Genomic DNA, 27,533 nt, shown 5'->3' with positions numbered 1-27,533 from the left:
ACCCTCATCAAATGACTTCCACAGCTGCCTATAACTCCAAGGGATTCAATGCCTTCTTCTGGCTTCTGCAGGCACCCGAACTCACGTGAACATGCTCACACACAGACAAGCACACATGCACGTGCACACCACACACACACAATTCAAAAAAATAATTATTTTTAAATTAAATAGCAAAACACCCATCATATTCACATATATGCAATATATAACTAATACATGTATATATTTCTTAGTTAGGGTTTCTATTGTGAATAAACACCACGACCAAAAGCAGCCTGGGGAGAAAAGAGTTTATTTCAGCTTACATTTCCAGACAACAGTTCGTCACGGAGGGAAGTCAGGGTAAGAACTCAAACAGGGATTTGGAGTCAGGAGCTGATGCAGAGGTCACGGAGAAGTGATGCTGACTGGTTAATCTTCTGGTTTACTTGGCTGGCTTTCTTACAGTACCTAGGACCACCAATCCAGGGGCGAGTTGGACCCTCCCACATCAATCACCAACCAAGAAAAAGCACCACAGGCTTGCCCACAGGTAATCTTACGGAGGCATTTTCTGAACTGAGAGTCTCTCTTCCCAAATAACTGTAGTTGTGTTAACAACAAACTAGCCGGTACAATAATTCTGTTTATTTAGTGAGGGGTGCGGATTATTATGTGATTTCTCCACCATGAGCATTTATCGCAAGAAATCATGGTTAGGGATTTTAGGGTATTTTCCTTTAAATTGTTTTTCAATAATGCTTGACATGTTTCTGCCCACCTAAAGCATGATCTCTGGTTAGGCAAAAGAGACATCTCGTGAGAAGCCAGAGGTCCAGAGTTCTGAGACTCACCCCAGCCTACTGAATCAGAGTCTGCATCCCCTGGCCAGTCGTCCCCCCCTCGCCCCCCCCCCCCCCCCGCAGCGCCTTTCCTTTTCTAAAACTGGATCTCAAGTGCAGCACAGGCTGGTCTCAAATTCACTATGTAGCTGAGGATGTCCTCAGCTTCTGAGCCTCTTTTCTCACCCCCACCCCCAGCTCTAGTCTTACAGGTATGCACCACCACATTCAGTGTGTGTGGTACTGGGGCTCACACACAGAGCTTCCAGGACGTTGGACAAGCCCTCTTCCCGCTGGGCTGCATCTCCAACCCCATAACCTGCATTTTAACAATGAACACATTAAAGTCTGAGACGTTTTAATTCTTGTTAGTGCCGTCCCTTCTGTGGGGCCATGTTTCTTCCGAGCTCAGAGGGACTGTGACTCAGATCCCTGTCTTTGGTCGCTCCCAGTTTCAGCGTTCTAAACTTGTCTCTACGATTCATCTGTGTGAGTTCCTATAGAAACACGGCCGACAAACCCAAAGAATGTGTGGTTTGGTTGAACAGTTAGCTCCTGCTGCCCCAAGCCAGACTCAAGAGGACACTGAAGTAGCTTCGTGCTGTAGGTCCTGACAAGTTCGGAGAGATGAGGAGAAAGATGAGTAAACCTCTGCTGGAACTGGTATAAAAGAGCTCCTGTGATGTGGACCGGGGCGAGGCCCTGGAGCTGCACAGCCATTGGCTCTGCTAAGTACCTTGGAGAAGATGGGGCTCTGACCCCGCGGGAATGCAGGCTGCAGAGTGGCCTCTGGGCGGCAGCAAGCACACAGGCGGTGCCGCAGCAAGACGCAGCTCAGTACGGGCTGAGGCGCAGCGCTGACTCAGGACGGGAGGTGGCGCTGCGGGGTCATGGCTTACTCTAGGCAGAGACAAGTCCGGGGGTGACCCGGGGAAAACACCTGGGCAGGTGTGGGCGGAGTCTGAAGGGGCGGGGTGTCTAGGGGCGTAGCCTAGGCCTGGCCCACGAGCGCTCCTGGTTGTGCCTCCTGGAGATGCTGGCTTTATGAAGTCAGAAGACGAGCGTCCCCAGACCCAGACACGCCACCCGCGACCCTTCCGATCCCGAGAGGTAAGTTCAGCCGCGTCGGGTCCCTCCTTTTCCGGGGTTCCAAGTATCTGAGCAGCCACGGGGCGCGGTGACTTTCCAAGAAGAAGATTATGCTGTCCCCGGGTGGCGGGATGCTGAGACACTTCCCGGGCGATCTGGGTCCAGCTCCAGGCTTCTCCCCAGACCCCGGTCGGAATACAAAGCTGATCGACGGGCGCTTCTGAGCCACTGGAAGCGGGGGCGGGAGCGGGGAGTGCGTTTCGGCTCTTCTCTGCCCAGCTCACCCCACTTCCCAGCCTTGAAGAGCATGCACTTGACCGCGACTGTTCTTTTCGGCCGCCAGAAAGCTTTTCTTTGGAGGTGACTGTTGGAGAAAGAATTAAGCACTTGAAGCGGTCTGGTTGGAAGCGGCTGCCGTCACAAAGCAGATGGCTTTTGCCACAAAACTGCGCCAGGTCGCTCCCCGCCGGAGAGACAGGGCCTGCAGCGTGTCCGTGGGGTAGTGCTGTTTCACAGCCTTGAGTCCTTACCTTTGAGCCTCAAGTTATATGCGAACAGCACTGTGGCATTGAGGGAATCGAAACTTTCCCTGGTCCCAGGCTTTCGAGCCAAGTTCTCGGATGAACAACAGAGCCTGGCAAAGGTCTCACCCCTCACCAAGTTTTATTTTCCACACAGAAGAGGCAAGGTTTGAGGGCAAGCGAGGGAGAAGAACAGGTGTCAGGAAGAAACCAGGGACCTGGAATTTCAAAGAATTCTTTAAGTCTTTTGTACTGTGTGACCTTGGGCAAGCAACCTCTTCGCACCTCACTTTGCACCTCTGTGAGATGGGAGTAGTGATAAGGCCTCATTTATTCTGCAGTGAGAAATCAGGGGAGAAAGTCGGAATAGGAGGCCTGGGTGCCGGTTTATCAGTGACTGGCAGCTGCTATTACTGCTGCTAGTGCAGCTGTCGTCTGCAACCACTGTCATTACTTAGGGAACAGCATAACTAGTTCTTGAGTTCAAATCCTAACCCGGACACTCTCTATTATGACCTTGGGCAAGCTATTTGGTCTATCGGTGTCTCCATTTCGTTTGTATAACGGGGGAGTTATGATCCCTACCTGAGAAGATTGTTGAGCACATTCAGTGAGCTAACCCTTAAGATGAGTTCTGAATGTATCAAATCAACTTCAAATTCCTCTGTGAAAGCACTGGATTGAATCAAGCCCCACAGTCTAGTGCTACCTATAATCTTGTTTTACCTTAGAGTTGAAATATTTATGTGAACATTCTGGAATCCCCCAAACATGACTGGCTGATCCTCTGGGGGAAGAGATGAAGGGTCAGAGGAACCCCAAGAATCATCTTCATTGAGAAGACCTAGTGTTAGAAACAAGAGTGTCCAGAATTTAGCTTCTGGCAAAAGTCTGGCAGAGGAGGGAATCATCTCTGGGCTGCAGTTTTACATGAATTGATCCTGGAGTTGCTCTTTAAATACAAACTGCTAACTCCTTCCTTCCTTCCTTCCTTCCTTCCTTCCTTCCTTCCTTCCTTCCTTCCTTCCTCCCTTCTTTGTATCCCTGGGTGGCCTAGAACTTGGTATGTAGACCAGAATACTTGCACTCACAGACACCCTCCTGCCTTTGCCTTTTGAGTGCTGGAATTTAAGGTGTACCACCATACCACACACCTTTTTTTTTAAAGGGTGACACAGTATTTAAAACAAAGTAAAACCAAGTAAATTACTGCTGGTCAAGAGGCTAATGGCATAATTTTGAAAATAGGAGATAGCTTTTCTCTATCTAGAACAATTATGTAAGTCTATAGGGGACAGGTTATGGGGGTAGTCTGGCCTCTGAGCATCTCATCCCTGGCCCCCATTCTCTCTTTCTTTTGTATTATAAGACTTAATCCCAGCACTTGGGAGGCAGAGGCAGGCGGATCTCTGTGAGTTCGAGACCAGCCTGATCTACAAGAGCTAGTTCCAGGACAGGCTCCAAAACCACAGAGAAACCCTGTCTCAAAAAACCAAAAAAAAAAAAAAAAAAAAAAAAAAAAAAAAAAAAAGACTTAAACCCGCTAGCATGGTAAACTTGAGAGATTTATTCCCCCAGCTTTCCCCCAATTTTGGACCATATCTCATGTATTCGGGACAGAAGAAAATCAATTCTTTTGGTCCAGAATCCCACCTAGAGAACTTGATGATAGAAATGGAAATCATTATGTTAAGCAAAAAAAGCCATTCTTTAAAAGATGTTTTCTCTCATATACAGAGCCTAGATTTAAATGTGTGTTTGGGGGGAATAACAAGGGGATCATGAGCAAACGGATGAAGATTTTAAGGGAGGAGGGGAGGAGTAAAGAGGGAGTAAAGAATACATATGGCATGAAAGCAGAATGGGGGGTTATTTGGGAGGAAGAAAAGGACCAGCAAGTGCAATGGGGGAGAGAAATAGGAACAGAGTATGACACATATGTATGAAAATGCCATAACAAAACCCACTAGTTTGTACAGTCATCTTGAAAAAGAAAATAACTTGATGGGGTCATCAAAGACCTTGACTTGAACACAGACCCCATACGGACACAGGAACCATGCTATGTATCATGAGCAAGTCACTCCATCTATCTGACATGGAGATAACAGTACATATATCCATCTCATGTGATTGTTGAAATACATATAAACTCCTGCCTATTTATATACAGAGATCACATATGTATGAGACTGATAATTCCATCTACGGTACAGTGAGTTCATTGCTAAAATGAATATCTTGTACCGTGCTGTTTCTGCAGCTGAGAGGCACCATACAAACTGTGAATGTGCTCATTCATTTCCCAAAACTCACCCCCAAAGCTGCCACTGAATCAAGGTGCCCTCTCCAGACTATACTATCTTAAAACCAGGTAAAATGGCACGATGCCTGCTAAATATGGAACAGCCAACAGTCATTACGTCGGGTGCTGCAGAAAGCACTTGAACTGACAGTAAAGAGAAGAAACCAATTATTTCACTTGTAAGACAGCAACATGGAAAGGAGATGGGAAACATGGTCAGGACATGATCTGTAACAGCTGCTGGGAAGTTGTAGGAGATTACATCAGTCAGTGAGTGACACCTTGCCTAGTGTGTGCAGGAGGGACATTTTGCTAGGCACCATGAACCATCATAACACAGGAAGGTTGCTCTCAAGGAGAGGTGGCCAGTGGAAGCGATAAGGCACGGGTTATAGTTCCCAGCCTGTAACAGAAGTCTGGCTGAGTTGCTGTGAGGTCACCAGCCCAAGGAACTCCAGGGAAAGGTCCTTCAGCCAGTCCAGCCAGTATGTGCAGGTTATATATTGCCCTGCCCCCACAGGGCTTGGCCTGGGGGCCCTCAGAGGAGGAGGCAGCTGTGGTAGCCCAAAGCAAACATCCTGGAGAAGGGGCCAAGGGCTCAGAATGCAGCCTGTCCAGCCCTCAGAAGAAGATGGCCTCTAAGAGCATGTGGGCTTGGTGTTTCCCAGTCAGAAGCTCAAGGGACAGGGTTGGCAGGCCCATGCTTGCAAGCTCACTTACAGTCTCCTCTGTCCCTCAGGACTCTGCAGACTGCAAAGTCCCCTCCTCACCATGGCGCCTGGAGAGAAGATCAAAGCCAAAATCAAAAAGAATCTGCCGGTTCGAGGCCCCCAGGCACCAACTATTAAGGACCTGATGCATTGGTACTGCCTGAACACTAACACCCACGGCTGCCGCCGCATTGTGGTGTCCCGAGGCCGCCTTCGGCGTCTGCTGTGGATCCTGTTCACGCTGACCGCAGTGGCCCTCATCATCTGGCAGTGTGCCCTCCTCGTCTTCTCTTTCTATACTGTCTCTGTCTCCATCAAAGTCCACTTCCAGAAGCTGGATTTCCCTGCCGTCACTATCTGCAATATCAACCCCTACAAGTAAGAGGCTGCCCTGGCATCTGGGAGCGGAAAAGTCTGGCCTCTCAGGGATGCCAAAGCCCCTCCCCCAGAGCGGCAGTCTGAGTGCCACGCCAGCCTGCTGACACAGGTTTTACAAATTTGATTTGATTGCCAAGATCGGTTCCAGACCTGTAAATACTCTCAGTTCAATGGCTATGTCTAAGGCAGGAAGGCAGGGAAAGCTGCTCCAGCAATTCTGCTTCGAGACTATTCCAGGGAACAAGGTTAGCATTCTGTCTCCCCCAAACACACATGTAGCCCGCGGGAACTTTCCTCTTAGCTTCTTTAGCTTCACTCCCTTACTCTCCCCCAAAGCCAGGCTGACTCAGAAGTGACACCCAGGTGACTTCTGGAAGCATCCTTTGCTGTCCTGACCCCTCATCTCAGTGAGCCCAGCCCAGTAATTGAGCTCCCTGGGCTCTGGACAGGATCAACCCTTGGTGCTGCCCTGTTGTCAGTGGCAGGACCTGTTCTAAATGGGTCATCAGTATCTTTGGGATTATGGAAAACTGATCTGGGAGGCAAGTCAGAAGGCCCCAGAATTTGTGGCAGGGGGTGGGGAGTGGGGGAGTGCAGAGCTGGCATGCAGTGCTGGCGTGCAGAGGGGTGGGGCATGCAGAGATGAGGTTGAGGGGGGCTGCGGGGGTGCAGAGCATGGGGGGTGCAGAGCAGGGAAGAGCAGAACTGACCAGAAGCTGAGTTGGTCAGAGGCATGCGCTGAAGGCAAAGACAAAAGCCAAAATCAGGTCTCAGACTCTACCTCCAAAGTCTCCTCACTGTCTTCCTCCCTTCCTCCCATCTTTACCTTCTCCTTTCTCCACCCATATTCTGTCCATAATTATTTACTTAACCTTTGCAAATTGTGAGCCACTTTGCTGAGTTCCAGGGCACAGCACAGAATAACCCTAACACACTCTTTGCCCTAGGAGAGCTTATGCTACAGTGAGGTCGTGAACTATTAACAAATATACTTATGCCACTACAAATAATAGTGGCCATTTAGTTACCTATGTGTATATATATTTCTTTTAATAATTTAACATTATTTATATACTTGGAGACAGTCATGCTATGTAGCTCAGATTGTTCTTGAACTTGTGATCTTCCTGCCTCAGCGTCCCAAGTGCTGGCATTGTAGCTATGTGCCACCACACCCAGCTGTATTTCTTTTGCCTATAGTAAACATATTGAGCCTTCCCAATAACCTTATTTTACAAATGAGAAAGCTGGGAACCTGAGACACAGAAACGCTAAGAAACTTTGTCTGAGGTCACATAGCCTGGTTTAGGATGGAGACTTGAACAAGGCAGGTAGTTTGACTCTGAAATTGATATCCCTAGCTACTGTGCTATGTCACGACCTCTACAGAAAGCAAGAGAGAGAGAGAGAGAAGATAGTGTTCTGAGAGAAACTGGGACCACATGGTATAGTGACCATTTACAAAACAAACAAAACGATGCTTCCTGTCGTCGTCAGTTCTCCCGGGTGTTGTCAAGGTGACACTCCCAACCTCTTGCCTGGCAGCACTGACTGGGGGATGTCCAGTGGGCAGGGTGTGATGGATGGAAACGGGGCCCCATACAGTTAGCAGTTATTCATGTGCCCTCATTTTGGCTACTTTATGGGAGGCACCTGAGAGTCAACATTCCAGAAACACTGACTGGGGGCCTCAACATACCCAAGAGTAAATTGACAGATGTTGCAAAAATGGGGATCCAATGTCATTTTAGATGGTACAAACAGTGAAAGACCTGGCCCCCTTGGCAAGGAAGTGGTCGGGAGACACAGGGCTGACACCAAGGGAGGTGTAGAAGCAGCGGCACTGTGTAGAGGCCATTCCTCTCCGTGATATCTCCTTTCCACTTTGGCAGGTACAGTGCTGTGAGTGACCTTCTGACTGACTTGGACAGGGAGACAAAACAGGCCTTACAGTCCCTGTATGGGGTCAAAGATTTTCCAGAGGATCCAACTCAGAAACGCCGGGAAGCAAGATCCATTCAATCCACTTGGGAAGGCCCGCCACCCAGATTCCTCAACCTGATCCCGCTGCTGGTCTTCAATGAGAACGAGAAGAGAAAGGCCATGGACTTCTTCACTGGTCGGAAGCGGAAAATCAGTGGGAAAATCATCCACAAGGCTTCTAATGTCATGCATGTTCACGAGTCGAAGAAATTGGTGGGATTTCAGTTGGTAAGACCCACTTAGTCACAGCTCATATGTATGGGAGGGGGAGCTGGGGGTGGTGGGGCTCAGAGTCCCTTCTTGATCTTTATAGCCAGTAGGCCAACTGTAAGATTTATACCGTGTTAGAGTGATTTGGTGGCAAGTAACTGAAACCAACCTCAAGCAGAGTTAGGCGTGGGTGAAGTCTTAGAAGAGACTCACAGACGTTTTAAAGACAGAAATTTGGAGAGACCTAATGACCTAGGGAGCAAGAAGTGATGAGATTCATTCAGATACTGATGCTGAATTAAAGATGTCATTTTCACTCCTTCTGGTAATGCCTACGATGCTGATTCCATCTTAGGGTTCCACTTAGCCAAGTCCGGGGGCACCCGATCACCTCCTGACAGGGCCCCAAAGCAGATTGACTGCACAGACATCAGAAAGGGGAAAATAAACTCCAGCAAATGCACCAGGGATCCCAGGAGTACTTACCTTCACGAAGTGCCATACCAGGCTTCCTATCTCCTCTCTGGTCCCACTTGGGTGGCAATAGGAAGCAATAGTACCCTCCCGGACAAAGACTATCACTACTGTGTCTCTCCAGGCCACCACTGGAGCATGGCTGGGGACCATTTCTTCATTTTAGCAGCCTTGATTATGAGACTTTTGAATCTAGCAATTCTATCAATCTAGCCAAATTTTAAACAATGAAAAAGGCCCCTCATCAAAATCATTGAGACTTCTAAAATCCTCCTGGTTCCATTCATAGGATATTTACATGATTCTCTTGATAATAAATTCTCTGGAAATTTGTCCTTTCAGGAGACTTTCCAAGCCCAGAGTGATGAAAATGCCTGGAATGTTCCACGACTTCTCTCTAGAGCCCTCGTAGCTAAGTGTTTCAAACACGAGCCCTTCCAACCACTTGCCAAGTGGTTGGGTAGGACGGTATTCCAGCTAACATTCTGTCAGTGACAAACTCCATACGTTAGTGCCTTGGCTGAGATCCTACAGAGTGGTAGTGTCAGAGTCTGGGCCGGGAATCCAGACTGTGTCTATAATAAGAAATGGGTGAGTTCAGTAGGAAGACAGTGACATGAACCAGCTAAGCCATGTATATATGGGGACCCTAAAGACTGAATTTGCTTCTTGTCCAATGGCAGACAGTAGTAGTAAGTCACAGGGGTTGACCTTAGTGTCCTTTACTCTCTCTTTGATCCTTGAGCCTTAAGGTTGACCTCTCTAAGCTCCCGGAAGCAAGGGGAAACCAACCTTGTTCCCGAGGACCTCGCCTGGCATCTATTACTCATCTCAGTCTTTCTGACAGCAGTGGCACTGATAGCCTGATGTCTCCTCTTATTCACAGTGCTCAAATGACACCTCTGACTGTGCCACCTACACCTTCAGCTCAGGAATCAATGCCATCCAGGAGTGGTACAAGCTTCACTACATGAATATCATGGCGCAGGTGCCTTTAGAGAAGAAAATCAACATGAGCTATTCTGCTGAAGAACTGTTGGTGACCTGCTTCTTCGATGGGATGTCCTGTGATGCCAGGTCAGGAGGGGACACTCTCTGAGGACCAGAGGCTCTAACCTTTGGCCCCTTTCCGTGCACCTGCAGCTTGTCTGAGGGTCTTAAGAACACTGACTCTGCCCTGTGGGAAATCACGTACATGGGAGCTAGGTTCCAGGGTCAATGGAAAAATGTACCTGGTGTGAAATCACAATATCTGTGTACTTTTTTTTTTTCCGAGACAGAGCTTCTCTGTGTAGCCCTGGCTTTCCTAGAAGTCACTCTGGCAAATCATAATATCTTTAAACCCATTAAATAATCTATCACAACACGAGGTAGTCAATAGCGCACATGTAGCTTTGTATATTACTACAGTGTATGAGAGCCACTACTCTGGTATAGTGGAAGGGAGGGAGGGAGAGAGGGAGGGAGGGAGGGAGGGAGGGAGGGAGGGAGGAAGGAAGGAAGGAAGGAAGGAAGGAAGGAAGGAAGGAAGGAAGGAAGGAAGGGAGAGAGGGATAAAAGAAAGGAAGAGAAGGAAGGAAGCAGGCAGCAGTGTTTATATTTGTGATTCTTCAAGTCATTCCACCTTGGATACAATAATCATCCCTGGTGGTGACAATTAGGTCATTGGGACATTCTGAGATGACCCCACCAGTCTGAATGGTTTAACAACCTTTTTTCTGAATTTTTGAATTCTGACCCTTCTATACATTAATACACACATTGGTCCTTGCAAATATTGAGTGTTTTGGGGGTAACCCTGAGGGTAAAGGTTCTGAAATTGCATATTGGCCATAGGATGTGACTCCTCTGAAGGTCATTTCATGGGACTGGGGATTCAAAAAGCTCTAAGTGTCAGATAAATTCAAGGGTAGAGGAATTTGGGGGCAGTCACGTGACATGAATATTATCTCTAGGCTGAGGATGTAGTTCAGTTGGCAGAATGCTTGCTTAACCAGCCCCAAGTCTCGGGTTCCACCCCTAGAATGGTGGTACACACCTGTACCCCTAGCACAGGATAGGATGTTCAGTGCTTTTCCTGGCCACGTGGGGAATTTGAAGTGAGCCTGGCATACATGAGACCCTATTTCAAAGACAAAATAATATGAAATCAAAATAGAGAAAGCAGCGAGAGGATTATGAGAGAGAAAACAAGGGCATGGTCAAATTCTACATCAAGGCGTGTCAGCCTGGCTGAGGGACCTGTTCATTTCACCAGAGGAGAATGGGAAGAGTGAGTCACCTTCCCAGCCATTATCCCAAAGGAAGGCTTTCTCCATCAACATGGTGCTCCCCGATTTTAACTGGGATGCACAAGCGCAGGCCCCAGCCCAGCTCTTTGTGAACCTTTCTCTCCCTCCATAGGAACTTCACACTTTTCCACCATCCAATGTATGGAAATTGCTACACGTTCAACAACAGAGAGAATGCCACTATCCTCAGCACCTCCATGGGGGGCAGTGAGTACGGTAAGGGGACCCTGAGACACTGGAGTAACTACCCTGATGGCAGCAGTACAAGTGAGGACTGCAAGTTGGGACGTTTGTGCTTCCAATCCCCTCCCCATGGCTCTGAAGTGAAGACACACTTCCCCTCTCCCAGTGCATACATGAGCATCCGCGTTCATTCTTTTCCTTGCGGTAGGCGTGTTTTCCTTTCTGCCATCTCCATCTTTGAGAGAGCCACAAAGACACTGCTGGGCTTCCTTCAGCTGACAAACCACTCTGGTTTAAGCTCGTTGCTGGGGTGACTAATACTGGGCAGGTGGCGTCTAAACAGAGCTAAACCCCGATGGGCTGAATAGGAGATTAGGCGGGCAGACACACCTTCAGTTTAGTTCAGATGACAGATTCTGGAGCCCAACCCCTGCTCTGCCTCTCACTGTGTGACCTTGGTTACTGCCCTTCAACTATAAAACGAGAACAATATCAGTAGCTCCTGTAAATGTTATTCAGAGAACTTAGAATAAGCTCTGGAACACACTCCAGCTACCATACCATAATACCACGGTTTGGGTGGCATCAACAATAGATATTATTTTCTCACAATGCTGAAGACTGGAAGTTCAGGATTAAGGTGCTGGCACTTGCAGATTTAGATGAGACTTCTCTTCGTGGTTGCAGGTGACTGTCTTCTACGTGTGTCCTCACATGGCCTTTCCTATGTCTCAAGAGGGTGCTGTGATGTCACTCCTTTTTATAAGGACACCAGTCCCATCGGATTAGAGCCATGCCCCTAAGACCTTAGTGAGCCTTCATTAAAATCCTGTCTCCAGATGCCTTCACACTGGAGACTGGCGCTTGGTCCTGTGAATCTGGTCTAGGGAGGGTACACACTCTAGCCACACACACTGTGCATGCAGCCATCACCGACGACACTGCGGCCACCACCACAACTGTTTAGGACACCGCTACTTGTACCACGTCTACTTTATGAGGAAGGTCAGAACATGGCAGACTGGCCTGGTTTCCTCACAAAAGGAGCTCCTCCATGTCTTTTCTGTGGTGCTGAGGATCCAACCAATGGCCTTGCACACACTGGGCAAAGCACTCTGCTGCCGGGCTGTACCCCTAGCCCTTGTTTATAGCTCAGGGTGACCCCAAACGTGTGAGCTTCCTAACACAGCCTCCTGAGTTCTGAGAGTACAGGCATACATACACCGCCGTGTCCAGCCAAAGGGAATTCTTGAAGAGTTCAATGTAAATAGAACTTAATATTTTACACAGATATATTCTTGTTAGGAATAGCCAGGCTCTGTTACAGGGGAAATCTACACTCAGAATCCTGGCTTTCATAACTCTGAAGTGTGTGTTCTGTCCAAGACCATGAGAAGCTGTGACCCAGAGTGCATGTTGCTCTGGCAAGAGGCTGACTAGGAACTGAGTGAAGAGAGGCAAAGTTCTGGCTCTGCTGTAGAGAAGCTGTGTGGCCTTCTGTATGCCACATCCCTCTCTGGGCTCAGTTCCCTTATTTATAAATAGAAGGGGTTAGGATAGTTCTGAAGTTCTCATAGATTATAGCCATTCATTCATTCACCAAACACTATCTGCTATCCACTGGCCCCACTTTGAGGAGCTAGGGATACAGTGGGGAATGAGACAGACGCCATTCCTGCTTTTAGGGGACTTGCCTGCCTGAGGAAAGAGACATGATTTCATCACAGTACTAATGAAAGGTAGGAGGGGGAGGGAGCAGAAAAGGGGAAGACAGAATGGCTGGGCTCAGAATGGGAGTTTGAACTGGAAAATGGGGGGCTCAGAAAGACCTCATTGAGGGAGATATTTAAAGATGAGGAGGCCCCTGTTCATGTTCACAGAAGTCTGGGTTCTAAAGAAAAAAAATGAATCCAATGTGTTCTAGAGAGATAAATAAATTGTATTAGTTACCTTTCTGCTGCTATGATTAAACAACCCGACCAAGGCAACATATGAAAGCATTTGTTTAGGCTTATAGTTTCAGCAGGTTAGAATCCATGGTGATGGAACAAAACCATAGTGGCAGGAACAGCTAAGAACTGTAAGCAGGAGGCAGAGAGCATACTAGGGGTGGCAGGAAGTGTCTGAAGCCTCTGAGCTTACCCCAGTGACATCTCCTCCAAGGACAGTCCTCCTTCCCAAACAGTCCCACCAACTGGGATCCAAGAATTCAACATATGCATTACGGCAGGCTGGGGGGGGGGGCGGAATTCTTATTCAAACTACCCCACTAGAGCAGTGTGCTTGGAGCTGATCCAGAAAGGAAGAGAGGGGGGTAAGTTGAGGATAAAGACAGATCCCGCTACATCTTCGTAGCCTTGATGGTGACAGGCAGGGAGAATCGGTGGCATTTCAGAGAGGTTTCACTGAAGGGCTTCAGGCAGTGCTTTGAACTGATTTCCAGGCTTTAAAGTTTCATCTGGCAGCTGGGTACAGAATATATCCCACAGAGAGAACAAACACAGGGGAAGGAGAGAGGTTAAACCAACAACCAGGCACATGATCACGTGTTATCTCTTCCTCGGCTCTTCTGTAAACAGCCACAGTACTTAAGGTACCCTTGGATGCCCAGTAGAACCTCCTTTACCACCAACTATGTAGATTTACACATCTCGGCCAGTTCCTTCATATTTAGCAGGAATTTAATCTTAGCTAGCACTGCGACTGTGATATGTATTTGAACCACTACTTTGAACTTGCAATAAGCAGATCAAACACAAATCTTACTGTCCTAGAGATTCCAGTCTGGCATTCACCTACCCTTTACTTCCTGGAAGTCCCTGGGTCTTGGATTGGAGGCTCCCCCAAAGCCCCTGGGGACTGTTTTGCTAGCCTTTGATCACAGCAAGCTGCTCCGTCTCTCAGGTCTGCAAGTCATCTTATACATAAATGAAGACGAATACAACCCCTTCCTGGTGTCCTCCACTGGAGCCAAGGTGCTTATCCATCAGCAGAATGAATACCCCTTCATCGAAGATGTGGGCACAGAGATTGAGACGGCAATGTCCACCTCCATAGGAATGCACCTGGTAAGAGGATATTCATTGGCTTATGTTTAGAAAAGAGGACACTTTTTTTTTATTTTGAATGATGGCTATGGAGGAACAGCTAATAATAAAGGATGCTGTTTTCCAAGAGAGCATGGGTCTGGGCTTTCCAACGGCCACCCCAATGGTCATCCCAAGAATCGTATTCAAATCTGTGTGTGCATCTTTCATGTGAGTTAGCAAGCACAGAATGCCATCTGGGGAAATAACGCAGGGAAACTCCCTTGCCAAAAACAAAACAAAGCACAAGTGTGTATAGAAATCAGACACTAGCTATAGAGTTGTCAGTGTACATATAAAGAGAGCAGATAACATGCTTACAGGCCTATGAGGGACTCTGACAAGAAGACATTATATCTATTATAGTTTTTTTTTTTTTTTACATTCTTCCTTAGTGGAGATTTTTTTAACCTGTGTGTGTTGGGAAAACTAGACCAACAATCTCTTCGCAGACTATTGCTTATGTCTTTATCGGCATCTGTGTTCAATGTCTCACAGGAAACTCAGTCATTGCACCTCACAGACTTAGTCTGCAGAGCAGTGGTTTTCAAAATCTGAGCCACCAGGTTCAAATTTCCTAAATGAGAAGGTCTGAAAGGTTTGTCAAGGATCAAAACCTTGTGATGATCACAAGACTCAACACTATCAGGAAATGTGATTTAGAAACTGAAACGATTCTCAGTCAGAGGTTGTGAGGTGATGTGGTGGGCATTCGAGGCTTGATTGACCCTCCATCATATAGTCTTTCTACAGTTGTTTTCTGTGTATTTTATCAGTGCTAAACCCAGGGGACTCCAGCAGAGAGAATCAAGAGTGAGAAAGTGTGCAAATGACAAATTATAATTACTGCATGCGATGGAGGAGGAATGAGGCTGGGCATAGTGGATCCTGTCTGTAACCCTAGCACTTAAGAGGCCAAGGCTGAGTTTCAGGCCTACCTGGGCCAAATGGAAAGACACTACCTCAAAATGCAAAACAAGGCAGATGGTAGAGGACTTCATAAGAACATATCATGGGTGTCTTGGTCAGTTTTCTGGTTAAAAGTCCCAAATTGGATTATTTATAAAATAGAGACTTTTGTTTAGTTGTGATTTGGGGCTGGAAAGCCCAGAATGGTGGTGATCACTGGTGAAGGGTCTTCTTGCTGCGTCGTAACAGGACAGGAACCTGACAAAGTGAGAACTCTAGCTCAGGTTACTCTTCCTCTTCTTATAAAGTCACTAATGCCATCATAGAGACCCACCATGTGCCCTAATCTCCTAATGATCTCCAAAGAGCCCTTCCCAAATATTATTGACACATGAATTTTGGGATTACATTTATAACACATGAATTTTGAAGGGATACATTTGAACCACAGGAATGGGATTCTGACCCATAGGAAGTGAGATTCAGGGTATGCTATTCTGAGGAAATGTGACTTAAGGATCACTAGGAGAGGTGATGGATGAAGTAGAATGGTGGTGGTACCCAGGCCATCTGTCCTTTCAAAATGTGTGGGGGAGGAAACCATCCTGATAGTCGCCTGGTGATACAGATGCTCTCAGACACACATCGCTTAGGGCCTTTGTTCCACCATAGGGATAGGTAATACGTACAGCTTGGGCTATATAAATCCTGATTTCCCAAAGATAAAAAAGCATCTTGATTCTTCAGCATGCTCAAATGAGGAATTGGAAAACCTGGGGTACCACTAATTTCTCTGTTCACCAAAGAGCCAAAAGCTCTCAGAAGACAACAGAGGACATTTCCACCCAACATCCTCCATACTGTTTCTCTGAACCCTGAAGAAGGACTTGGACTTTTCAACCTTTTCCTCCCTTTCTCTCTCTCTCTCTCTCTCTCTCTCTCTCTCTCTCTCTCTCTCTCTCTTTCTCTCTCACCCCTGCCTCTCGTAGCATCTGAAAATGGTTAAGAGTTCTAAACTTTCAAAAGTTCAAAAGAAAATGGATTCTTCCCGCTGGGTCTCTGCCTTGAGCTTGGAAACACCCACCACATTATTAAGCAAACAGTCTCTGTACCAACGGTGGGTAAACAAGGATCGGGTTGAGTTTTCTGCTACACCTGTAGAAAATCAAACCCACACAGCAGGGTCAGTCAGCCAGAGGTATGATTGATGACCATGTCGAACAACAACAACAGAAAGACAAGGATTACTAAGAGGTCAGCAGGGACTCACTAAGAATAAATCCAAACAAGCTAGACTTCCTTCCTTCTTCATTTTCCACATTTGTTTGTTTGTTTGCTCGTTATTTATTGTTGATAGGCAGGCTAAGCTGATAGACTTAGTTAGGGAATTGGTCACCAAACTTTTCTTATTTCTTAAAGGCCTACATGGCTTAACATGGTCAAGACCCTGAATATCAAAAGATGAACCCAACCTTTAAGAGAAGACAAAAATCAACACCTCTGGGCTGAGGAGGCAGCTTTATGGTAGAGCATTTGCCTAGTATGCTCAACGTTTTGGGTTCTAGCAACACAGACACAGACAGACAGACAGACACACACACACACACACACACAAACACTCAATCGATCAATTTTTTATTGATCCATTGATCAACATACATCTGCAACATAGAACTTGTGTCTGGGGAAACAAGGACCCTGTCTGTCTTGTACCTAGTTTCAGATTATAAAACATAACATATTCCCAGTGATTACTGGGTAGGTGAGTGGATGAAAGAATGAATGGATGGGTAGCTAGACAGGTAGATAGCCTGGGGCTATTGGAAAAGCTTCCTAAATGATGATTCTTGAACAAGAAGTTCCTACTAATTGGTGTCAGAAAGGGCTAGTCCATACAGAGAGCATGGCAACTATAAAAGAGTCATGGGTAGGATGTTAAGCTACATAGTAAAACTTTTTGAACATTGAAAGCTGGATACAGTGGCACATGCCTGTAAGTCTAGCTGGACACAGTGACACATGTCTGTAATTCTAGCATGTAGGAGGCAAGAGGAAGATCAGGAGTTTGAAGCTAGCCCTGCCTACATAGTGAGGCTTTGTTTTAAAAATATCATTTTGATTAAAGCCCAAGCGTATGCTAAAAACAGCACATTAATAATCTAAGAGAGAAACTCTAAGAACCTTCACTAGGGCAATGGCATGAAGGTGAGCAGGGGTGAGATGCAGAGAGTGTAGAAGCAGTAGGCTTGATAACAGATTCTAGCAAGAAAAGCTACGAGAAACTCGGTGGACATTTGGGTCCTGGCCGAGCTGCGGGGTGGGTCAGTGTCAGGCTCGTAATTAGTCAATAAAAGAGAAAGGGTGCTAAAGATGACTACTTTGATTCAAGATTTGCCTAATCTGTTGTGTCCTGAGGGCAAGAACGGGTCGAGTTAAAATGTCCAGTAAGTGGATTTAGAGCTCAGAAGAAAATCTTCTAGACTTGGAAATAAATGTCATCACCCAAGACCTAAAAGAGAACCCTCAGCATGAATTGAGCAGGAAGGAAACAGAGAGGCAGAGGAGCAGAAGCCAGTAGGGATCTGTGCCAGACAACTGGGAAGGAGCTGCGGGAAGGTGTGCCAAGTGCACTGAGAGGTCAGGCAAGGTGAAAGGTGAGAGGAGCTCTCGGAGTTTGGAGACCAAGAGGGCACTGGCTTTCTCTGCCAAGACAGTCTCCAGTGGAAGGAGTGGAACAGAAACCAGAGGACAATAGGCTGGATGGTGAATGGGAGTTGAGGAAGTGAAGAAGGGTGGACCGTTCACTCCAGGAGGCATAGGGCTGAGTCATGGAGCAGAGAGACACTGCACCGTCCTGCAAACCCACCAGTTCTTCTCACAGGATATGTATCTCAGGGACGTAGGACTCAGGGGCTTTGCTTTTGCCCTTTGGTTATACAATCCCCGCACCTTGGTTGCCTCATCTGTATAATGGGATGGTGACCAAAATGCTGCTTTGTGGCCAGGGAGAGTTCAGCGGGTTAATGTCTGCTAGACACTTGTGTTACATGCACTGCATGCTTGGCACATAACAAGGGCTCAGAAAAATGCACTGACATTCCTGTACATGTTTTAAGAAAGGAGATGTGGCCAGGCATGATAGAGAATGCATGCCATCCCTGCACTCAGGGGGTGGAAGCAGTCACAGATTTGATGCCAGCCTGGGATACACAGCAAGACTTCTCTGAGAGATGTTAGGGAAGGTTTATATTTTCTTTTTAATAACCCTTTCTTTTATAAGATATATATGCAATACACACACATATATCACTATATACTATTATATATGTGAAGAAATACTAATTACACATAAATAAAATATCCTAATTACTTGCTGTATGTGTTGAAAACATCTACCCTAGTTTGGGCTTTCCTTTGAGTTCCTCACAGTATTTTTCAATAAAAAGCACTGAGTGTTGCAGTGACCTGCAACACTGCAACCTGCAGTGACCTTTCTTTTCAACAAAGAGAAGTCGTGACCTTTCCCCCACTCTTTTGTCAGTATGTTTACTGAGTTTTCCCTTTTTGAGCTCAGATAATGAAATAAATTTTCTTCCAGTTCTTTTACCACTTCATTTAATACTTCAGCCAATTTGATTTCTTTTCTGCAGGAAGTAGACACTAAGTATATGTCTTCCTCTAAACCTTTTTTTTTTAAATGTCATAACTTCTTATTTTCAGCAATTTGTTTTCACCATTAATTAGAGGTATAAATTGATTTGCAACACACACACACACACACACACACACACACACACACTTATAATATACCACAAAATGCCAAGAGTTAAATCACTGTTTCAGTTACTCTTCCCATCATGTGACAAAAACAGCATAGAGACAAAGCAACAGAAAGAAGGAAGGATTTAATTTGACCCCTCTGTTTGAGGATACAGTCCACGATGGTGAGGAAGAGGTGTGAGAAGCTGCATGAGGGGACTGGTCACACTGTGCCCACAGGCAGGAAGCAGAGAGAGAGAGAGAGAGAGAGAGAGAGAGAGAGAGAGAGAGAGAGAGAGAGAGAGAGAGAGATGGAGGCTGGTGTTCAGTTCGCTTTCATTTGTTTCCTTTATTCAGTCTGGGACCCCAGCCTATGGGATGGTGCTACCCGCACGTTAGGTGGGTTTTCCCTCTTTAGCTAAACCTCTCTAGAAATACCTTACACATACGCAGAAGTGTGTCTCCTAGGTGATTCTAAATGTGATCAAGTTGATGGTCAAAATTAAGCATCACGCCACCTGTCATGGCATGCAGGGAAAAGTCCTGCACTTTTCTCCTGATTTTTAAAACTTGTTATTAAAGTGAAACTTTGCTGAGTGTACTTCCCTGTACTCTGTTTTTATTTCCTCAGAATTCAAAATGTATCACCAGCTTTGTTCCATAGCACTAGATCGTCCTCCAGTTTCAATGACAACAGACAATTTTGTTGTATAAATGTAGATAGCATCCATGGTATTTTAAGTTCCTATGGCATACGGTCGTCCTTTGGTAGTGGAAGGAAATTACTGCTAAGACCCTTCACTGATACCAAAGTCCACGGCTGCTTAAGTTTCTTACAGAAAATGGCACAGTATTTGCATACATTTCCCTATGTGTTTTAAATCATGTCTACATCACTTATGATACCCAATACCATATAAATGTTATGTAAATCACTGAAAATCTATAGATGTTTGTTATAAGTGCATTGTCTTAGTTGGGGTTTCTATTGCTGAGCTAAAACAATTGACCAAAAGCGACTTGGAGAAGAAAGGATTCATTTCATCATCAGCCTGTAGTCTATCACCCAGGGAAGTCAGGGAAGGAGCTCGGAGGTAGGAGCTAAGAAATCATGGAGGAGTGCTACTTACTATTTTGTTTTGTTTTGTTTTGTTTTGATTTCTCTCATGGCTTGCTCAGCCTGCTTTCTTAAGCACCCAGGACCACCTGTCCAGGGGTGGCAACACCCACAGTGGGCTGGCCCTCCCACATCAATCATCAATCAATAAAATGTACCACAGACTTGCCTTTTAGGTCAGTCTTACGGGGAGCTTTCTCAGTAAAAATGTCCTCTTCCCAGATATGTTTCTAGCTGCGCCAAGTTGACACAAAACTAGCCAGCACCTGCATTTTCCCAAACATTTCCTATTCGCTATTAGTTAAATCCTTTGGTGATCAAGCTGGTCCCCGTACAAAGTGAGCAGCATTTACATAGTGCCTACACACTCTATAAATATGAATACTATGTAAATGTGGACATGGGCTGTATTGTTTAGAGAATAACAACAAAGAAATGATCAACGTGTGCAATAGAGACAGAGTTTTACTATTTTATTTTCGAAGATGCATTTTGTTCACGTGTGTGTATGAGCAAGCGCATGTGCAGGTGCTCATGGAGGCCAGAAGCTGTCAGATTCCTTGGAGCTGGCGTTACAGGCATTTGTAAACTGCCCAATGTAGGGGCTTGGATCTGAACTCAAGTCCAAGAACAGTATGAGCTGTTAACCCTGAGCCATCTCTCTGGTCCCAAGGTAAAGTTTTTGTTTGTTTTGTTTTGTTTGTTTTTCGAGACAGGGTTTCTCTGTAGCTTTGGAGCCTGTCCTGCAACTTACTCTAGACCAGGCTGGTCTCGAACTCACAGAGATCCGCCTGCCTCTGCTTCCCAAGTGCTGGGATTAAAGGTGCGTGCTACCACCGCCCGGCACCAAGATAGAGTTTTAAAACATATCTTCAACCCACAACTGGTTGATAATGTAAACTCAAAGGGATATATATATATATATATAGTTTAGTTATTTGTTTATTGATTGATTTTCATCCCTGTGCTTACACTCAGGTCCTTGAGTCTGAGTGTACTGAGCAAGTTCTCTACCAGTAAGCTACATCCTCATGTCTTTATTATTATCATCGTTACTATATTTATTTTGAGACAAGGTCTCATTATGTAACCCAGTCCAGCCTTGAACCCACCACCCTCCTGCCTCAGCCTACTAAGTAGCTAAGATACAGGCAGAACCCCACCCAGGCCAGAAGTCCAATGTCTGATTTCTCTGTGATAAAAGGCCACTTGCTGCTGTAGTGAGGCCCATCTGTTGGACTGAAATGAATCAAGAGGGAGGTGGAATTTGACAGGTAAATTGAGGCCAGTGAAGGTGTGCATTGCAGGCTAGGCTGATGCATGTAGTCTTGAATTCCCAGGCTGTGACGACCGTGATGGGATGACGTCTGTAATTTAGATAGATGAATGGGGGTGAAAGAGGAGGAGATACCGAGAAAGAGAAAGTGGGGGCAGGAAAACAGATGGGTGACCTTCAGCAACACCAATGAGGGACAGCGTCAATCAGATCAGACAGGGAAGAAGAATGGCAAGGATTCAGCTGGTTCGAAGACACCCCTCTGCATCTCCTGATGACTGAAATCCAAGAAGGAGAAGTTTCTAGAAGGAAACCTGCAAGTCCAGTCAAACAGCTGGATAGACTAGGATATCACCAACAGAGATGAGGCAGTTTTAGGAGGGTGGGTGAGAGTCTGAGCTCAGATTTAGACAGTGTCACTTGAAGTGACATGTACCATCTTCAAAAGAGTGGCTCCAAACAATCCATTCGATCAGTCTGTGGGGCAGACAGTGTGCTGGGTTCATCTGTGAAGTCTGTCTGATTCAGACGAGACTGTGTTGACCTCACTCAGTGCTGCCTGTGGCGAGGAAGGAAGGTCAGGTGCTAGGTCTTGCTGGGCCTCCTTTGTGTCTCCTCCCGGTGGCCTCACCTCCCCAGCTGACTGGCTTGGACATGTTCACATGGTAACACAGGCTCCAAGGTCAGCAAGGCTAGTTCCGACGTGTAAGCACTTTTCAAGTATCTACTTGTGTCAGGCTTGTTCATAACCCATCGGCCAGAGTGTGAGTCACGTGACCTGCCCAGCTTCAACTAGTGCAAAGCAAATTTTATTTCCTTATGAGATGGCAGGACTTGGCTAAATTTTGCCAGCTCCCACAGACCTGGTATGTTTAAGATATTGGTGGACCACCTAGGCAGATTACCAGTGGCCAATTAGCTCTCAATAGAACGGTTTAGGCTGGAGGTCAGCTTTAGGTGCACCAGTCCCTTGTACAGGAAGAGGGTGAGTCACATATAGACTGTTCACATCCTCTAATAATTAAAACTGACCTTTATGGAGAAGTGCTATGCTAAGCACTTTCTTAGCATTAGGTTCAGTGAGTCCTCACAACACTGTACGCAGAGGCAGAGAATAAAGAGGAACTCTGGGCTGGAAAACACAGCCTTTTGTCTCAGCAGCCGTATGGGAGACTATCACTGTGATTCTTAGTTTTTTCTTTTTCTTTTTTTTTTTCCTGGCAAAAACTCGTGTTACATATGTCTTGTTTTGTTTTTGTATTGCGAGACAGGGTTTTTCTGTGCAGCACAGTCTCATGTATTTCTGATCCTCCTGCCTCCATTCCCTGCGTGGATATCCTATCATGATATTCTATCATGATATCATCCTATTATGCCTGATTTATGTGTTGTGGGGATGGAACCCCAGCTCTATACAAGCACTCCTTCCCAGTATTATATTTATTTTGTTTTATTTTTCCAGACAGGGTTCCTCTGTGTAGCCCTGGCTGTCTTGGAACTCTCTCTCTAGACCAGGCTGGCCTTGAGCTCACCAAGATCTGCCTGCCTCTGCCTCCCGCGTACTGGAATTAATGGCTTGTGCCACCACAGCCTGGCAAGCATTACATTTTCTAAGGGAGAAAATCTCAGATCAAATACATTTTCCATCACAGAACAGGGCTTGGCACTAGTACAAAAACCCTGCTTCAGAGTGAAAAGCAAATAAACAACTCAGTTAACAACAGAAATATTCTGAGAGCTAGGAGCTTGAGTCACCAAGTAGGGAGACACATATCTGTTGTAATTTCAATACTCAAGAGGCTGAAGCAGGAGGCTTACAAGTTCTAGGCCGTCTTGCATAGTTAGACCTTCTCTCCAAACTAAAAAGAAAGAGAAGTGGTGGGGAGGGACCAGGAAGGTAGGAGTTCCCTATTGACAACTCCCATTCCTCTAGGGAGAATTCTGAACCTGTGATGACATCAGACGCTACCACACTAGGGCAGGCTTGCTGTTTTCCCTCCCCAGCAGTCCTGCAGGGTATCAGAGGAAAGTGCTCTCTTCCTCCTCAGAAAAGAGGGAGATAAGCAAGATCTTACCATACCTTGTTTTATTAGAAAGTCGATTTTATTAGTTGTTCAATATTGATATTTTTCTTACTTTTCCCCTTGCATGGCAAAATACCCGGCAAAAATAACTTAAGGATAAAGGGGTTTATTTGGTCTCCCAGTTTGAGGACACAGCTCACCATGGTTAGGCAGAAATGGCTGCAGCTCACCATGGTGTGGCAGGAATAGCAGCAGGAGTAACTGGTCACATTTCCTCCTCTGTCAGGACACACAGAGATAAAGCTAGTAAATAGTGTGGCCATGTTCAGAATGGTCCTTCCTCCTCAGCTAAACATTTCTGGAAATATCCTCGCAGATGTACCCAGAGATGTGTTTTCTAGGTGATTCGAAATACTGTCAGGCTGACCATCAAAATTCCCTACACCTTACAGGTTAGAGACTTAGTATAAGTGTGTTGTACATTTTTCTCGGAGAACACTGAAGCCTAGGGAAGTCAAGTCATTCAGTCTGAGGGAGCACAGCTGAAAGCAGAATTCAGACTTACTTCGGCTCCCCCGTTCCCGCTTCTGATTGTATCGCTAGCGAGCCTGTCACTGCAGCTTGTGTAGGGACAGTTGTTCATTGGCCATAACGTGGTTGCCTCCCTTAGGAGGGAGGACTCAGAATCCTACCATTGGTGTATGAACAGATAAGATGGTCAGGGTTGGGGTCTGGATTCTGCTTCTATGAGCATCCTAGGGCGCCATCTCAGTTACATCCTCTGGAGCTAGGTGGGGTGAGGGCAACCCTCCTGCAACAGGGAAAATCTTTCATTCCCAAGAAGTCTCACCCTGAAATGGACACAGTGGAAGCCAATTGCAGTCCTGCTCTGGGGGAGCTGGGAAACCAGTTTGCTTTACTGTCTCTAGTGGCCCTGAGACAGGATGTAGGTGTTGTGCAGGTAGCAGGAGACACAACTCCACCTTGTGCAGCGGGAGTTCTTTTTAGAGACCTTTACCCAGGTAAAGCCAGGAGCTTGACTTTTGCCACAGAATAGAATCTCGGGATCAGTTGACATGAATCAGAATGAGAGTTGTGGCTGGCTGGAAAGCATCCTGGCAAAGGTCTTCCAACTGAACCACTGGAGGAAAGACCTCCACCTATTGGGAGTGAGTGAGGAGACACCCTCACTAGGGAAACAAGCACCATTGCAAACAAGGATCCCTGGGACATGAAATATTATTTGGAGTCTATGACTTCGATGCTTTCTGAGTGCCCATGGACATGTCTGCAGGATCCTTGGGCCCCAAGATTCCTAGGGAGCTTGCAGCTCAGAACAGTTCAGAGAGTGACAAGGAATAGAGGTGTTCTTGGGGAGAGCTACAGCTTGAGTTCTCTGTATCTTATTTCCCAGCCCAGCCTTGGCAGACGCTAGAATCTCTAAATGGATTTGCCATTCAGCTTTAAAGTCCATTGATTCTGCCCTGGCTGGAAACAAGCTCATCTGTTATCAGCGATATTAGAGAAAAGAACAGGCTTTTGTCTGTCTGTCTGTCTGTCTGTTCCTTAAGGTGAAGCAGCCACTTTCCCCGTTGCTTACTTATGTTCCTCCAGAGTTTCAAAGTGAGCACAGCCAATTGCCCTTCAGGAACTTGCAGTTAATTGAGGGAGACTAATGGGTCAGCAAATGAATTACAAAACAAACAGAGAGAGAGAGAAAGTAGCCTTCCAACACACTTCTGGTCTGTTTCTATCTGTGTGGAGCCTCCCCGTTCTTTGTTTTGCCCGATTATCATTCTTTTAGAACCATGCCACCCTATGCCTCCTTAGCCCTGACCTACAACACACATGCATCCTCACATTAAACAGATTGCAGACCCTCAGGCTAGGCTGGCTATGATTTCTGTTTAGTTTTTGCTCCACTTCAGAGATGTTATGCCTCCCCATCCTCGTTTGTTTTTGCTGTTATTGCTCATTTGGTTCTTTTTGGTTTTTCCTTCTTTATTGTGTCTGGATCATTTATTTGTTTTGACATATATTAAACTGGAGGCAAACTTGGTGAACTGCTGTACATGGGTGGATAAGGGCTTTGATTCTTCTAAGACAATCAACATCCAGAACCAAAAGGAAAGGAAGCAGGCCCTGCTGAAGAGACTGGAACCTTAGGCAACTCACAGCCCCATGCTTCTTTCTAACCTTCCTCCAGCTCCCAGCAGATAAACAGAGGCTCATTACCATTCAGGAAGCCAAATCCAGGTTTCTCAGCAGGTGAACAGGGTGGTTTTGTCTTAACTCCTTCTTTAATTTGTTTCCAGAGACCTTTCTTCCTGACCCCTAAACTGGGAATTGAACTCTAGATAAGAGCTCTACCAGGAGCTACATTCCCAGCCCCTATTCCAGGTCCCACGACCTCTCCTACTTCAATCTTTGCTGCCTGGCACTCTTCCCCCAGTTCTCCACAAGGCCAGCTAACTCTTTTTTTATCGATTTAGCTTTATATTGAGTCAACATAAAAAGGTGCTTTGTGAGACCATGGAGGGAAACTGGTGGCGTGGTTCTGGTCCTCGTCTCAGTCCATCACTGTGATAAACACCGAACAAACAGACAAAACAAACAACAAAAGCTCACCTTGAGCAGCAGTTGTTAGTGGAAAAAAAGGCTTACATGCCTCATGACTCTGAGGTATAGTCTGTCATTTCAGAGGAGTAATAGGAGTCCAAGCACAAGTCACATCACACCCAGCCAAGAGTAGAGAGAAACGCACACACCCATGCTGCCTGCTTGCTCGCTCCTCAGCTGTCCCTCCACTCTTACACTGTACAAGGGTCCAAACCTGGGAACGGTGCCACCTGCATTCGGGGCCAGTGTTCCTCCTGCAAACAATAATCAAGACTCCAGCCTCCCACACTCACACCCACAGACCAACCTGAGCAAGACAATTACTCAGCTGAGGGTCTCTTCCCTGGTGATGTTAAGTTGTGGCAAGTTGATATTTAAAAGTAACCATTGTATGCCAGAAAAGAATTTACCAAAAGCAGAGAAAGAGAATCTATTGAAATACCTTGCAGAAGTGCAGTAAGTGATGACCCAGCAAGGCCCAGTCCACTTGGAAGGGGTAAGAGTTCTTTCAGGGCAGTTAAGTGGGGAGTTACTTCATTTCACCCCTGTAAGGTTCTTGGGCAGGCCCACCTCTGAGGAAACAAACAAATCCTTGCTTATCGTGTAGAGTAGTAAATTTGCCAGTTTTTCTGGAGCCTGGACAGGTAAGGCATATGGCTCTAGATGTCCATGTGAGAGATATAGATCAGGATACAAATGACCATTAAACTGTATGGATTTTCCTCATTTTGGTCTTTGTCTCTACCAAAGGGCCCTTTCTCAGAGATGCCTTCCTAGTCCCTCTGGAAGACTGACTGTCTCATTTTCCTAAGTCTTTCTATCCAGTGACCTTGAGCATTATCCAAAATTAATCTCATTAAACGAAATCTCTCTCTCTCTCTCTCTCTCTCTCTCTCTCTCTCTCTCTCTCTGTGTGTGTGTGTGTGTGTGTGTGTTTGTGTGTGTGTGTGCACATGCATTAATGTATGTGCCACAGGACATATGTAGAGATCAAAGACACATCAGAGGCTTGTCAGGGTGCTAGGATTCTACTCATAGACTCTAGGGCATCCAGCTTTATGTGAGCTCTGGGGATTTAAACTTGGGTCTTCATACATATGTATCAAACACTTTACCGACTGAGCCATCTGCCCAGCCCCATCCCATTGACTGACTAATAAGTTAGTAAGGCAAGGTATTGTATTGGCCACCTGGCTGTATACCCTTCCAGAATGCATGCTCAATGAGAGCAGGGCACCTGTCAATCTTCCTCATTGTGGATCTCTCAGTATCTTCAATGGCACCAGACCTACTAGGTACTTGGTAAATGATTACTTAGCGTTGGGGGGGGGCTCCCAACTGGGTCCCTAGATGACTGTGTGCTATTGTAATTGCAGACGGAATCCTTCAAGCTGAGTGAACCTTACAGCCAGTGCACAGAGGATGGAAGTGATGTGCCCATCACGAATATCTACAATGCTGCCTACTCCCTCCAGGTATGGCATGGCAAGGCCCTCATCTCTGGGTCATGGCCTGGATCCAAAAGATGAAGTTATATCTAGGCTGAGGTGTGCCTGGGACCAGGAACTAGGGTGACGATATCTGGGGTTGGTCCAGAGACCTCAAGTACAAATGATGCCAGCTGGTTCCAGTCTTCTTCGGTCCTCTGTAACCAGAGCTTAATTGACTTACTGAGGTTTATGTGGAACACAATGTACAAGGCAGACAGGTCTACTTGCTAAATGAGCCTTGGCAAAGGCTAGACAAGAGGAAACCTTCAGCAGGAGACGCTGGCA

General features: G+C 46.2%; 1 protein-coding gene across 1 annotated transcript in view; it reads left to right on the top strand.

Annotated features, from left to right (window-relative positions):
- The first annotated feature begins 1,840 nt into the window (after positions 1-1,840).
- Positions 1,841-27,533, top strand: part of Scnn1g (sodium channel epithelial 1 subunit gamma) — a 32,304-nt gene continuing 6,611 nt past the window's right edge. Inside the window, exons 1-7 of the mRNA XM_057778949.1 lie at positions 1,841-1,934; positions 5,479-5,827; positions 7,720-8,038; positions 9,381-9,571; positions 10,898-11,001; positions 13,873-14,036; positions 27,135-27,233. Of these exons, the coding sequence (XP_057634932.1) occupies positions 5,511-5,827; positions 7,720-8,038; positions 9,381-9,571; positions 10,898-11,001; positions 13,873-14,036; positions 27,135-27,233 (1,194 nt within the window). The 5' untranslated portion in view covers positions 1,841-1,934; positions 5,479-5,510. The remainder of the gene's footprint in view (positions 1,935-5,478; positions 5,828-7,719; positions 8,039-9,380; positions 9,572-10,897; positions 11,002-13,872; positions 14,037-27,134; positions 27,234-27,533) is intronic.

The sequence above is a fragment of the Chionomys nivalis genome, chromosome 8, assembly GCF_950005125.1.
Source record: "Chionomys nivalis chromosome 8, mChiNiv1.1, whole genome shotgun sequence".
NCBI lineage: Eukaryota > Metazoa > Chordata > Mammalia > Rodentia > Cricetidae > Chionomys > Chionomys nivalis.
The sequence above is the reverse complement of the archived record's forward strand: the minus strand, read 5'-3'. Positions and strand labels throughout refer to the sequence as shown.